General features: G+C 32.8%; 1 protein-coding gene across 3 annotated transcripts in view; it reads left to right on the top strand.

Annotated features, from left to right (window-relative positions):
* The window catches only part of LOC110033129 (CBL-interacting protein kinase 24), a 102,794-nt gene that overhangs the window by 16,013 nt on the left and 71,117 nt on the right, over positions 1–15,664 (top strand). Inside the window, exons 2-8 of one of the 3 annotated variants that reach the window (XM_020737006.1) lie at positions 79–141; positions 277–348; positions 4,679–4,786; positions 4,870–4,944; positions 5,080–5,133; positions 5,357–5,482; positions 14,680–14,769. In XM_020737006.1, the coding sequence (XP_020592665.1) occupies positions 79–141; positions 277–348; positions 4,679–4,786; positions 4,870–4,944; positions 5,080–5,133; positions 5,357–5,482; positions 14,680–14,769 (588 nt within the window). The remainder of the gene's footprint in view (positions 1–78; positions 142–276; positions 349–4,678; positions 4,787–4,869; positions 4,945–5,079; positions 5,134–5,356; positions 5,483–14,679; positions 14,770–15,664) is intronic. The other 2 variants (XM_020737007.1, XM_020737008.1) reach the window with 2 other exon arrangements.

Below are 15,664 nucleotides of genomic sequence, written 5' to 3'. Positions count from 1 at the left end.
TTTTGCATTTGTACGCATGTTCTCGACTTTGTTCAACATCCTTAATGATCCATACATGACCTAAATTTTTGTTCTCAGATCAGGAAGGAAATTTCCATTATGAAAATCGTAAGGCATCCCAACATTATCAGGCTGCATGAGGTGTGCTACCAAATGCTTCTTTCTCTGATGATATTATTTGACCATTATATTACTATGATTTAGCTTGTTTCTCAGGCAATCTTATCTTTTTTTAGCCAGTGTCTCCTGATGCGTGTATGCTCACTGTGGGTTTAGGTTTTGGCTAGCAGAACAAAGATATACATTATTCTCGAACTTATCACAGGAGGAGAACTCTTTGATAAAATAGTAAGCCTTTCTGCTTGCATGTGTTTATAGTGTTACGTTTGAATTAATTCTCTTAATTTAAATTTGATCATTACCTGCGGATCCAAAAAAGTGTTTCTGGGCTTCAGCAAAGGAACTTCCATATTTTTCATCCTGATAGAATTTTTCTTTGAATTAGTACATTTTTTTAAGTATTGAAAAGGATCGCAGAGAATGTCGAGTGTTTCATTCCATTATTTGTGTTGATTTTTACAGGTTTATGACAGTTTTTAGCAGGAAATGTGTACATTTTAGGGGTTGAAATTTAGGTAAAAACTTGGCAGAATTTAATTTCTGTTAATCTGCTCATGGATTGGTTAGGTGGCAACAATAATCACATGGTGAGATGACAATTGACCACACAAACAAAAGGGTATGAATATTTGGCGAGCTGAAGAGGGATTAGAAGCTGTGTAAACCAACATGGGAGTTGATGAGGGATTGGGGCAGACTGCAAGGATCTGGGACTGACGACAAGTACTAGGGTCATTTCAGGGCTCTTAGTTTCAACTCTCCTCGAGGGAATGAATGAATGTTATAGATTCCAAACATGCCTAATAACTTTTTGGAAGGTTGCCCGTAATCTTTTGGTCAGCGTGTTTGCAAGTTTTTTATTTTTGTGTTAACAAATAGAATACAAATTAGACCACTATCCCGTATTTGTTTTATAAAATATCTATTAACTTCAATGTGGTTGCTAGTATCATGTTGCATGTGATTTTGATATTGTTGATGTTTGACTTACTATCACAATAAAACTTCAAAAGACCTTTCCATTAAATTCTGAACTCTTCCAGGATAATTTAAAGCTACGTGATATTATAAAATTCATTGCATTGCCTTTAGATATGATTCTTTAGGATTTTGTGCGATTTAACTTAACATTCTAGCATCAGAAGCATTATAAGTCTAGTATGCCACAAATTAAATTGTCTTCTCACAAGTCTTTCATAGGAGCTTTTTTTCTTAATGTTGCAAATTTTGGAATATATCAAAGCTCATGATTAAATTTCATGAGAGTCTCCATAGGCTTGCACCTCAACTTACCTATTTTTTTAAATATTTCTTTTATGTATTATTGTTGTGATATGAAAAGATTCTATGTTGAGAGTGGTTAGTTTCAATTTTAAGGAAGTATTTTAGCATTTCTAATTCTTTGACCTTAAATTCTTGGAGCAGCTCTCTTCTTTAAAGTCTCTATTTTTATCAAGTCACCACCCATCTTGAAGATGGCATGTATATAAACTAGTGCAAATACTTCCACTAAAGTTGTGTTAATAAGTAATGTATGATCCCCTTAACTTTATTCGTGTCCAACGCTGAACATCACTTTGGCGAACCTTTCAGACAATGCTATGGGAGATTGCTTTAATTCATACAAAATTTCTTTCTTAGTTTACATACCTTTTGTTTTTTTTTTGGAGCAAAATTATGGTGAGACCTCCATATACCCTTTCTCTTCTTAGATTACTATGCAGTATAATATTCTTTACATCAATTTGTTGTAATTTCTAATCCTTATTAACTATTAATAAAAAAAAATTGAACAATGTTTATTTAACAACTTGAGAGAATATTTCAAAATAATCAATCTCATATATTTTGGTTTAATCTTTGGCCAATAGTTTGGATTTATACATTTCTAGTGAGCCATTAGATTTTTTATATTAAAAACTCATACGCATTCTACTTTTTTTTTCCCTTTCTATTAGTATCACTAATTCTCATGTTTTGTTTTCTTAAAGAGCTTCCATTTTTTTCTTCATTAATTTATTCCAATTCATATTATTGAAAGTCCCATTGATTATTTTAGGGATAAAATTGTATGGAGGCTAGAAAGGTAGGATTAGTGATTGTGTAGATTTTTTCTATGATCAAATTAAATATATGGGATGCTCAATGGAAGTTCTTGTACTTTTGTCTTGCAGAGTCAATGGTTACTTCAATTAATTTAGTGGAATGAATATATTTGGTTGATTGGACTTACATAGATTGTGATGCCTTTTTCCTAAAGTAAATTTATAGTGTGCTGAGTGGAAGATGATTTCGGTACTTCACTTTAGAAGTGGTTGGTGCATTGGGATGAGGGTTAAAGAAGAGTAATTTTGGAGAAAAAAAAATTTATGAATGATATTTCTCCTTGGGGTAAGTAGCATAAAATAGAAATCTTCTTCATTGGAAGTGACATCATCCGACACAACTTTCTCATGGGGGATGGAAGCATTTGTACATTTTCTAAGTGGGAAAGTAGTCAGTAAAGATGATAAGGGATTGAAGGTGGTGGAGAATGAAGACATGCTAAGAGTGAATGTTGGCAATGGTGAATAAAGAGTGGAGGACTAGGCTAGATACATAAGAAATGGATTGGTGGATGGTAGAGGGTGGAGATAACACAATGATAAAACAGTGAAAAAGAAATACAACCATGAAATAAAATTGTCTGTTTCCTTCATAATTAAGATAAAATATAAAATAATATTTCATGGGCATTTCACCAAAAGTTCTTTTAGGAAAACCATCAAGCTCTACCCAAAAAAAATGCCTAAGCATTTTACATCTTAACATCTAAACTTGCTTTCTATTGCAAATCTGTTACATATTTATGGTCAATAAATGGAATCTATAAGAATAAAATAATTCAATAAAGGCTTTCATTGGGCTTTGTTTTATGGGGAATGTTATTTAAAGGATGATAAGAAAAGTAAATTTATTTTTAAAATTTAAATTTCCTCCAATATTGTTTTATTAGCTTAAATTCATAATTTATGCTTTGTTTTATGGAGAATGTTATTTAAAGGAGAGAGTGTTGTTTAATTTTAAATTTCAGTAGTAATTTTCTCCATTTAAACTTTTCAAACTATTTTTTATTTCGAGCATCATTCTTATTTCGAGAGACGCCACCAATTAAGGAGAGAGAGGAAGTCTACTGTGACAAAATTATCATGCTTAGGAAAGCCATTCCAAAGAAGGGAGGCATCACCTTTTGTGGAGGAAAGAAAAAATACTGAATTTCCAAGATTTTTTGTTGTAAGGCTTGACCATGCTTGAAATTTCTCTAAATAATATAAAACCTTTAAAAAATCTCAAAGAAGTTAATTATATTACTCCTTGATCACAATCTTGCCATTTAGGAAATGTTTAAAGCCTTCTCTTGCTTTGTAAAGTTTATACATTAATAATAATTAATAGACTTTTTTTTCTTCATAGATATGATGCCTTGAAATTGACATTCTTGTTTTATATTAGCTCTTTCTTTTTTCAAGAACTCTTCTCTAACTGAGCTAAATATTTGATGATGGATTGATGCTGTGATTGGGTCAATAATTCATTGTGGATGATAAGAAAAGTAATTATTATTCTCTTGATTGGAAGAAAGTATGGGGGCTCTAAAACACCCTATTTCACATATAATTTATTTTCCAAGCACATTTTTTTACAAAAAACATAAAATTAGTTTATTATTATATCTAATAAATTTTCTAAATAAAAATATTATAATGATAACTTTTTAATTAATTAAAATTTTCTAATTATTATTATTCTCCCCAATTTTAGAATATTTTTGCTTGCACGGATGACATTTATTTTTCTGTGTTTGTGGCAAACTTTTGCCTTTTCTTGTGCGACAATTTGAACGATTGGTTGGGGTTTTGGGTGCAATGAAGTAGTTTGGTTGGTGAAATAACCAGGGATTTTGGATATTTTAGGTCAGTTTGTCGTGAACTTGTATCTGCTCCCTGCTACAGGCTTGGAATTCCATTGAATCTGCTTGTGGTACATTTTCCACTTATGTTGCCCGTATATTTTGTCTGGCCATGATTCATTAAACATTTCAATTGCTTTTTACGATTGTACATTATGAAGTTTAATAACTTTGCAAAGGGTAAATGAATGAGAAAAGCTGCAGTTTAATCCTTATTAGCATTCTACTTCAAATCCCTTTATCAACAACTGGAGCTCCCTATATTTTGCTAACACAAACCGTGTATACAGCTTAAGAAGGAAATTTATCAGGAAGTCAAGCATTTTCTAGTGAACTGTTTGTTACTAAGCACCTTGTTGTTACGCATCTGAAACTTTTGATGGTATAAAGCTTTTGATGCTCTGATAGTCTACAATTTTGTGCTGTTGGAACTATTCTAACATCTCCTGCAGTTTTGGTACCCTGTAAATCATCTATTATGATTTTGATTGAATTAGGGGAGTTAAATTTCACTTTTCTGGTATATACAAATTTCCATGTTCGTTAAGTGACTGTCATATAATCCCTTTAATATAATCGTATCTGTCAATTGCACCTTGAAACCTTCAGGTTTACCGAGGAAAGCTTCCTGAGAATGAAAGCAGGCAATATTTTCAGCAACTCATTGACGCAGTTGATTATTGTCACAGTAGGGGCGTCTTCCACAGGGATTTGAAGGTTGGCAGTTTGCTTGTGTAATTGGTTTGCCTTGCACTTTGGTATAGTTTTTTAGACTAATAAATTCAAAGTTACATGTGCAGCCTGAGAATCTTCTTCTTGATTCACATGGGAACTTGAAAGTTTCAGATTTTGGATTAAGCGCATTGCCTCAGCAGGTAAGTTTTAGTTGTTTTATTTTATATTTTTGAGTATTTTTTTTTATTGTCAACGCGGAAACTATACTTTGACATAGTGAAATCTTCCATTTTTTTGTTAATTTATTGTTTGTTATGCACTGTTTTTTGTTTTAGGGGGTTGGTCTTCTTCATACAACATGCGGTACACCAAATTATGTTGCACCTGAGGTACTCTTTAGCTTTAGATTCCTTTTTAGGTTCATTTTCCAGGTCTTCGTATCTTCTTTGTGATGAATAATTGGAAGTCATCTGCACTTTGGGTTAGATCATAGCGTGGTCCTTTACTTAGTAGTTTTGTTATCATGTATGTCTGATTTGATTGATATATTTACAAGAAAAATCCAATTGTCTATTTTGTAAAGGTCAATGAAAAGGCATTTACCGATTATAGGTTCTCAGCCACCAAGGTTATGTTGGTTCTGCAGCTGATTTGTGGTCATGTGGAGTCATACTTTATGTGTTGATGGCCGGCTACCTTCCTTTTGATGAAGCCGATCTTTCAACCTTGTATAGAAAGGCTAGCTACTATTTGCTCTTCAGTTTGACATTTTTTATTTATACTCTAAACTTGCATTACTCTCTTTTTGCTGCACATTGAAATGCTATGCATGCGTAATTTGAACCTACTTGAGTGTCTGTTGTTTTAGTTGGGTAACATCTTTGTTGTTCTTACTTTACCTCAAATAGATTAAGCCGTCTTAGTTCCGAAAAAAGTCGAATTTGATCTGGATGCAGAGCTCAGATTTGTGTTGAATTAACCGTGCAAATGTGTTTCATTATGGAACACCTTTCTCAATAAGGCCAAGTGTCACATCCTAATCTTTATAATCTATACTGCATATTAATTCTAGGAGTTGTAGTAGAACAGTGGGAGGGATACAATATTTATTTCTATTACATTTTACATATTTAAAATATTTTTTGCACAAAAAAAAATTAATATTTATCCGTCAAAAATTTTGGATCATCAATTTATTTATAGTGCCATACTAAATTCAAAAGAATATGAAATGTTTAGGGTTTAGGGTCTACAAATCTACACTATCCCTAAACCCTAATGAAAACTTTAAGTTTTTCACTTACACTATCCACAAATCTACAACATTAAAGAACTACACCAACACAAACACACACACACACACAATATATATATATATATATTCATTATTGTCCCGAAACAAACTTATGTTTCATACTATTCATGATATTTATAAATTTTTTATATTTATTCTATCTTCTCCTTGAAAAATAAACATGGGCATAAAGTTCCGTAGATTAGTCCATCCTATACAAGAATTCATCAAAAAAAGAAGTAGAATATGTAAAGAAACGTAATATGTCTGTTTATCAAGTTTATAAAAGAAGCGAAGAACATTTATTTGTTTCACAATATGTTTGATGAACATTATGGTTTTATTTACAAATTTATTGCAAACTCTTGGTTCATTAATATTTCATATTAAAATTACACACACACACACACATTTATTCTCTTTATTGTAAATTCACCAATCAAGTTTTTAGTGGTGAATAATAGAGCGCATTTGATATGATACAAAATTTTCTATTAGTTAAGTTTAACTTAAAATTATTTCCTTATACAAATACCAACTCAAGTTTAGAAGGCCACTTAAATGATATAGCCAGTGGCTAGGGACAATAATCCTTATGTCAAGTTGGGTTGACTTCCTCTTTTAACTAAGTTGGCATGTTTCAAAATAACCTAAGTTGATGGAGCTAAAGGAATTTAATTGATTTTGTCATCATTTTTCCTAGCATCTGCTCTATAAACTAAAGATGATAAAATTTCCCCTTCCTAAAATAATAATTTAAAAAAAAACTTCTTACTACCATGAGCTAAACATTTAATATATATATCAACTAGTTTTAATCTTATGTTTTCTCTCATCATCAGAAGTGATAATTTATTATAAAGATTTGCTTCTATGGGGAACACAACTAGATCTTAAAGTCCTTGCAGTAGTCTGAGTTATGTATTATCTTCAATTCAAAATTTCTCATAATTTGACGTGGAGCCACACTCTTAGAAGTGCAAGGAACAAATTTCTGGAGCACCCAATTATCTTTTTCACAAATGTTTGAAATTCTATGAATTGATCTAGGTTTTCAAGTGAAAAATCTTACCAGAGCTTATTCATCAGTCATTTGAGAATGTAGACATTTCATTTGGACAAAATGTAGGTTGTTTGAGCAACAAGAGCTTCAACTCCCCACCGCTGTTCTGGAGATGAAATAGTCATCTTTTACTTACTAAAGCTTATTGTGCTCCCACATAAATTGCTCAATTGACCTAGGGAAGAAATTGAGGATGGTAGAGAAACCTCTAAGGAATGTGCAGTAAGCATAGTCAAGCTGTAAACACCGAAAAAACATGCATTTATTACCTTTCAAGAAAAAAACATGCATTTATTGGTTGATATTCAGATTCATTATGCTAATGCAGGGACAATTAGTGAACTATGCGCCTTAAATTTATCATGGGGAGGCTAATTTGGTTCAATCTAGTTTTAAGATTAGAGACACGCCCAATGATTTGTTGCGATGCTTTAATTAATGGAGCCTATGATTGCAGGCGGCAATCCTCTCAGTTCAGTTCAAGATCCATGGTAGCTCAGCTTTATCTCTCATAGGCAATTTTGATAAGCTCATGTATGGTTTGGGTAGTAATTCATGGGCTTAGATTAGGTCAATTGTACATCGTAGGGTAAGTTGGCTAAAAAATAGGCTCAGCTTGGTTGGTTTATTGGTTTTGAGTGAACCCATTTGGATCAAATTGGCTTGGACAATTCTTAGTGGTGCTAGCCTAGGTCTATCCATAGTTGGAGTCGGTTATGTATAGCATTGCATTGACTCATACGACCTTAAATAGGTTATTTTGGATTCTTGAATGTTTGAATTGACTCATATGACACCTTGTATCCAGACTCCAGTAGGCAACTTAAGAGGTCCATTTGGACACAAACTTATCCTAGTTACTTGTTTGGTCATCTAACCACATTTGTTGGCCAAGCATTGTAGCAATACAGATGATATTCTAGTTGTCCCAATTAGAGGAGCGAGAAGTGTGAGAATCTTACCCACAGTGGCGAGGAGAATCCCTACATAGAATTTGTATAAACACTGGCCAACATCCATGGCCACCCTCGAGCGCAACATCCCTTGCTTCAAATATTTTAAATATACATAAAAAGGCATTGTTGGCTAACCATAAAATGTTGGAATACTCCAAAATGCAACCACCTATGGCATAGCTCATTGTTGAGTATCATATATGGGAGTTGACATCCAAGGAGCTTGCAAACAAACGCCCTCTCCAACTGGCTCAGATTTGCTTTCATTGATTCCTGGTCAAGAGAGACTGTAATTCCTTAATTAGAGAGGCTATTCAAGTCAACCATCTCATCAATTTTGATGTGTTCAGGTCTTTGCAATGCACCAGTCCACTTATCTCAAGGCTTAGTTGGAATTCTGGTCATAATGGCTTTTAAGTTGCTGCCACTATGTTTCTCCTGCTGAGCAGTTGCTGTCACCGGCTTTCCAGGTGTGTGAGATCTGTTTTGCCCTCTGCCAAAGAGTTTTTGAGTGCTGTTCTGCTTGCTGCTGCTAGGGGAATGCGAAGAGCCATTCTGTCGAACAGTTTGTGTGCATAAGCACCGCTCTAGTATGTTATTCCCATAGACACAGGTGGTTATACAGCTTCTGGCAGGTATCTCCTATAACTACTCAATACGGAGTCTCGGTTACCATCTGAATATACATCCATTTGATCACTAGTTGGTAGGACAATACTTACTTCAATGCAGTCCACACTCATGATTTGTCCCAAGTATTTTACAATTTTTTCTGCTCTCTCTTTTGGTTGGAGACTTAGTCTAATGTGGCATACTGCCTGGAGTACCTGTGGCCCTCATCTGGGCTTATGCTGGCGGGATGTGTCCCATCTGTATCAGCTGCGAAGGCTGCGGCTCTTCGCCTGTAGTGCCAGAAAGTAAACCATTGGCATCTTTATCTACCACACGAAGGGTGCTGCGCCTGTGCCACGGGATAATAAATTGGCTTCCATACAGTTTTTTTTTTTCTTTTTCAGAATAAATAGGCTTCTATGAGTGTTGTAGTTGCACCACGGTCACATGCTCCTATGACGGAGCCCACGATCTGCAAGTCACTACTATCCAAGATGCTGGCTACCTCAACTACAGCTTCAATCTCCTTGCCAAGCTCATCCACCTCCATAGACACACCAAGCTTAACCTTGTCGCCACCATCTCTCTTATGAAAGGCTCCAATGAGTTCGTGTTGAATGGTTTCCATAATAGTTTGGGTTCTGGGGTCAGCCCTGCTTGACCATGGCGATGCATGGGTTGCCTAGCTTACTAAGCCCAAGCAAGGATTTTCCTAGGTAGCTATGTTCCTCTATGAGTAAGGCTAAGCTTAATTGGTTCATGTATAATTTCAAATTGGTTTTAAAAAAACCCAAAGTGTGAATTTATCAATTTGATTTTGGCATGATTGGAGGGGCTTGGGTGAATCTACTTAGATTTGAATTTACAAGAAGTGGCTCTTAAAAGTGTGAGGTGCAATCCATTCAAGTTTTGTGTCAGTCTAAGATGAGTCTAACCTAGATAAATCAATGGGTTCAATATGGGGTCGTATTGCATTATAAAGTTAATGATGGTTTTAGCGGCCATTTGGGATTAATCTCTCTTCTATCATGGGAAATAACTTCCAAGGGTGGCTTAGCTGACTTAGAAGATGTGATTGACGTATTTCTTCTTTGGGAGTGTCAATTGATCACTCACAGCCACTAATGTTTTAATTGATTTCAATAAGATTTGATGATGGGTTTTAAAGGTTTTAGCCTAAATCTATGCCTATCTATGCTGAGAGTCTTGCGGTCAGAATTCACCCTCAAATTATTTCATGTTAACTCTATGTGATTATATATATATATATATATATATAAGGTTTACTTTAAATTCTAAATGATACTACTAACAAATATTAAATTATATATCTTTCATATACTTTGGAATAATTTGTTTGTGTCTAACAATCCTTTCTCACCAAAATAAAAATAAAAATATAAAAAAAATATTGCCGTTCGAGCACATCAAATTGATGTCATCGCTTCACTTGTTTTAAACTTTTGTTGCATGAATTTTCTTCCTTCTAGCATTTCAAATTCTCGTCTTGATTTTCATGTGAATTTTTCATCTATTTTTCATAACAATGTAAGTGTCAATTTTTAGATAATTTTGATACATTGAGCGCATTGCACATTCCATTTCAAAAAAAATAAGAGGCAAATGAAGAACTTTAGTTGTGCTCGAGTAGTGTTTAATAGTTTTCATGTGTTGCTGCATCCATAGCTTGTCGGTGATGTTGTATTTAATTGAATTGACTTTGTGGAGATTGCACGAAGGTCAACATAGGATACTTACATGGACACCACAACTACCGCATAATTGTACTCAACCACATGTATTTACTCTTAGAGATCGTGTTTACTGATATCTTCGCAGATATACACAAAACTTGCATGCATTGCTTGACTTGTTCTTATGACATCACTTTGCAACCTCTTTGCAATGCCTTATGCTCAGCCATCTATGCCTAGCGCTTGACACCTATTCTTAACCATCTAGTGTAGCTCTTATATGCACAATTTCCAGAACATTGATGCTTTCATCAAATCTTTTTTGGACCTTTGCTAGCACATCTTTTCCCAACCTTTTTTTGTTTATCTCAACCTCCTTGACAAATTTATCCTCTCTTTTCTTTTCTTTTCCCACCAATTTTCTGAAAAAAAAACATTTATATTTTCAGGTTTGCAACCACTGGAAGTGTAATAACGAATCTGTAAATCAAGTCATGTATATTGGGCGCATGTCTGTGGCCAAACAACTTCAATTTTGGTGTTGCTCGTGCGCTATCTTTATTTTTTAGGACTTGTTTTACTTTGCCTTTTTTCCTCTTCAAGTAATCTAAAATTAGAGAGTTTATTTGATTTTCTCAAATTCCTCACAAATTCAAGTAGGGTATTTTGTGAATGTATATTGGCAAGGAGAAGATGCATCAAAAGATGTCTAATTAAAATTAATGTTGAGGTCTATGATAAAAGAGTTAGTCTTATATATAGAACAACAACAACAAAACCTTTATCCCTTTAAGTGGGGTCGGCTACATGAATCATTTTCTCGATTGCATCCTATTTAGTGTCATATTTTCATTTAATTCTAATAAATTAAGATCATTTTATTACAACATGCCCAAGTCTGTCGAGGTCTGCCTCTTCCTTTCTTAACATAATTCAAATCTAAAACGTCTATTCTTCTAATCGGATCATCAGGTGGTTGATGTTTAATGTGACCAAAACATCTAAGACGACTCTCTCTAATTTTGTCCGTCACTGGAGCTATATCAACCCTAACCCTATCACAGATATATTCATTTAGATATATTCATTTGGACATTATCTTTAAGTGTAAAGCCACTCATCCACCTAATCATTTTCATCTCGGCAACACTTAACGTAGTTTTATGTTTTCTCTTTTAAAGGCCAATATTTAGCGCTGTAGAGCATTGCAGGTCTCATCACCATCTTATAAAATTTTTCTTCTAGTCTAAACAACACTTTTCTATCACACAATAGGCCTGAAACATTCCTCCACTTCAACCAACCAACTTGAATTCTACTAATAACATCCCCATCAATATCACTATCACATTAAACAATAGACCTGAGATATCTAAAGTGTTCACACCTTTTAATAATTTGATCACCTATTGTTACATTTCTGTCACTAGAGCTACTACTACTAAAATTACATTCCATGTATTCAGTTTTAGTTCTACTCAAATGAAGGCCTTTAGACCCCAAGATAGACCTCCATAATTTAAGTTTTTTCTGAGCTTTTTTTCTTGTCTTATCCATGAGAAGGATATCATCAACAAAAAGCATACACCAAGGTACATCCTCCCGTAAGTGTCTAGTAAGACCATCCATAACTAAAGCAAAAAGATATGGCTGAAAGTCGATCCCTGATGTAAACCACAATAAATAGGAAAATATTTGGTCAATCCTCCTATTCGAACACAAGTCACAACTCTTATATATATATACTTAATGACTTGAATATAAGTCATATCAACACCTTTCTTCTCATGAACTCTTCAAAGGATATCTCTTGTAACCTTATCGTAAGCTTTTTCTAAATCAATAAAATCATATGTAGATCCACCTTCTTATCTACTCCTTATTATCTCTCAACTTCTTTATCAAACCACAACAAATGTATAGCTTCCATGGTAGACTTGCCCAGCATAATTCCAAATTGATTATGAGAAATCTTTTTAATACGTCTTAACCTATGTTCAATTACTCTCTCCCATAATTTTAAAGTATGACACAACAACCTAATTCCTCTATAATTTGCACACTTTTGTGTATCCCCTTTATTCTTAAAAATGGGGAACAAAATACTCTTCCTCCACTCCTCAGGCATCCTTTTAGTTTTTAAAAGAATATTATAGAGTTTAGTAAGCCAAGAAACTCCCAAATCTCCAAAGTATTTTAACACTTCAATTGGGATACATAAGGTCCAACGGACTTTCCACCTTTCGTTTTCTTTAAATCCACCTCAACTTCTTTTTTACTAATGCGACTGTAAAAATGAAATATTTTATTATTATTAACGATATTATTAATTTTTTTTAAGAAAAACACTTTTTGATTTTTATCTTTAATACATTTTACTTGAGTTAAATCATTACTTTTCTTCTCTCTTTGTTTGACTAGTTTATACATATATTTTTCACACTCCTTAGTATCTAATCTATTATAAAGATAATTAAAAATAGAATTTTTAAAGTCACAAATTGTTCTTTTAGACTCCCTACAGGTCTTTTGATATTTTTCTCAGTTTTATGAACTTTTACATTTAAACCAATTTTTCTAACATAACTTCTGATATTTTATCTTCTCTTGCACATTATTATACCATCACCAACTATTTTTATTTATAGAAACTTTTTCTTTTGATTATCCAAGTATAACTTTTTCTACTTGCTTATCCCACATAAAATTTGCTTCTTTATGAACATCTCAAATTTTGAAATCTTGAATATTACTCATAAAAATAATTTTATTTGTGTCTTTTAGGTACCCACATCTAATTCTATGATGATGATACTTAATATTCTTTATTTTACAACCCTTCATCTTAAAATCTATAACTATTAATCGATGTTTAGTACTTAAATCCTCACTTGGAATGACCTTACAATCTTTACATTCTTGACGATATTTTCTTCTCATAAGAAAATAATAAATTTATGTTTTATTAGATCCATTCTTATATTTAATAATATGTTTATCTCTTTTCTTGAATAAAATATTAGCAATAACAAAATCGCGCGCTAAAAAAAAATCTAATATAGCTCTATCTTTTTCATTAATCACTCCAAAACCGTAACCGCCATGAATATTTCTAAAATATTCTACCTCTCTAACGACATGCCCATTTAAATCTCCTCCAATAAAAAATATTTCTTCAAGCGGTGTCATTTCTATTAAGTCTTCTAAGTCATTCTAGAATTTATTTTTAGAACCTACATCTAACCTACTTGAGGAACATAAACACTTATAATTTTAAAAATCTTAGTATCAACAATAATCTTAAGGGCTATAATTCTATCTCAAACTCTATTAATTTTTATGAACTTATCTTTTAAACGCTTATCTATAATTACACCTACACCCATTTCTAGTGCGAGTCTTACCTGAATACCGAAGTTTACTAAGTTATCAATCTCCCTAGACTTTTCTCCAACCCATGTAGTTTCTTGAACACATAAGTTATTTATCTTTTTATGAATCATAATATCAACTAATTCCATTAATTTACCAGTGAGAGTACCTATATTCTAAGATCCTATCCTAATTTTAGTTTTATGGACTAACTTCTTTAGCTGTGTCCATCTGTATTGTGGGAACCCTTGCTTATTTGACACTAAACCCAGACGCCGGTGTAGCGACCCTGACACACTTCATTGTATTCAGACCATACAACACGTCACTTCCAGGGGACGCCCTAACACTTACACAATGATCAGAAACATTCATGTCATGATTTTTTCAACAAGTTTTATGCTAGTTGTCGACTCCCTAACGCAACCCTCCATTTTTCACATCCGGGCTTATGACTGACAATAACAGTGTTAAAAAATATCTTATATATTCAAGAAGCTATGCAAAAAATATTTATGAAAAAAATTTAGTCCCATATATAGAAGCTACGCAAAAAAAAATATTTATGAAAATTAGAGCTAACAACTTAAGTAACTCTTAATAGGAATGTAGGGACAAAGTAAATTTAAAAGCATCAAAAGCATTTTTAAAGCATTTTGGTTTTTTCATATTGGTAAGTTACTTGACTGAAATTTTTTTAATTTGTCTTGGTATCTAGCTTAACTTTGGAAGTGGATTAACCTTTTTTTCTAAGTCGTGAATGCATCAAGAGAATATTTTTTTCATGACCCGATTGTCTATATTATATTTCCTCTTTTCTTACGTGATATTGCCTTCTTCATTTCAAATTCAAAGAGAAAGAGATATTGTTGCATACTCTGTAACCTTTCTGATTTTGAAATTATGTTTTGATAGTTGTAGTTATTGTAAGTTATATTTTGCAGATTAATGCTGCTGAATTTTCTTATCCTACATGGTTTTCTGTTGGCACCAAGTCGTTGATAAGCAGAATTCTTGACCCAAATCCTAAAACTGTAAGTTTAAAGAATCCTTTTTTTTTAGTTAAACATTCTCCAATCATTGATAAATTTTTTTGATTATGGATTTACATATCCAATATTCCTTGAGCTGCTGTTATATTTTCCCACTCCTCCCTTCCATTTCTTTTTGCGGACTGGTATAGAAGGTCTCCTATTTACTAGTCTGTTTTTTCTTTTACTGTCAGTCATCTGGATTGGTCTGTTAATGTATATTTAGTGAATTTCTTTACTGTGGCTTAGGTATACGGAAATTTATGTTATATCGGAATCATCATAATTATCCTGAATTTTATTGTCTATTTCATTCCACATGTCCCGTCATTATTATAAATAATATTGACTTCCCCTGTTGTATTAATGGATAAAGTAGCAATATTTTGATAATTATAAGGTGATCCAATGTTTCTTAAGTACATCTTGAGAATGTTGAATTTTGTTAAGTCTATGAAATGTTTAGACAGTTAATACGTTGTGGTATGCATATTTTCTTTTCATACACTACCTAATCTTGTAATTTTTGTGGTCGTTCCTTTTGTGGTTTATAATTTTGCACTTGGATGTTTTCTCCATCTTAATTTGGGATATTCATGAAGATTAATTACAACTTAAAAGACACAAATTAAAATTCTTTTTATGAGTAAAATTCAAGATTTCAAAATTTGAGATATTCATGAAGAAGCAAATGTGATCTGGGATAAAGTAACAAACACTATTAAATAAGTAGCAAAAAATGTGCTTAGAGAATCAAAAGAAAAAATATTTACAAATAAAAATAGTTAGTGGTGGAATAATAATGTGCAAGAAAAGATAAAATATAAGAAGTTATGTTATAAAAATTGGTTTAAATGTAAAAGCTTAGAGAACTGGAAAAAATATCAAACGGCCCGCA

Source organism: Phalaenopsis equestris, unplaced genomic scaffold (assembly GCF_001263595.1).
Source record: "Phalaenopsis equestris unplaced genomic scaffold, ASM126359v1 Scaffold001093, whole genome shotgun sequence".
In the NCBI taxonomy this organism is placed as follows: Eukaryota; Viridiplantae; Streptophyta; class Magnoliopsida; order Asparagales; family Orchidaceae; genus Phalaenopsis; species Phalaenopsis equestris.
This window is presented reverse-complemented; position numbering and strand designations above follow the sequence as displayed.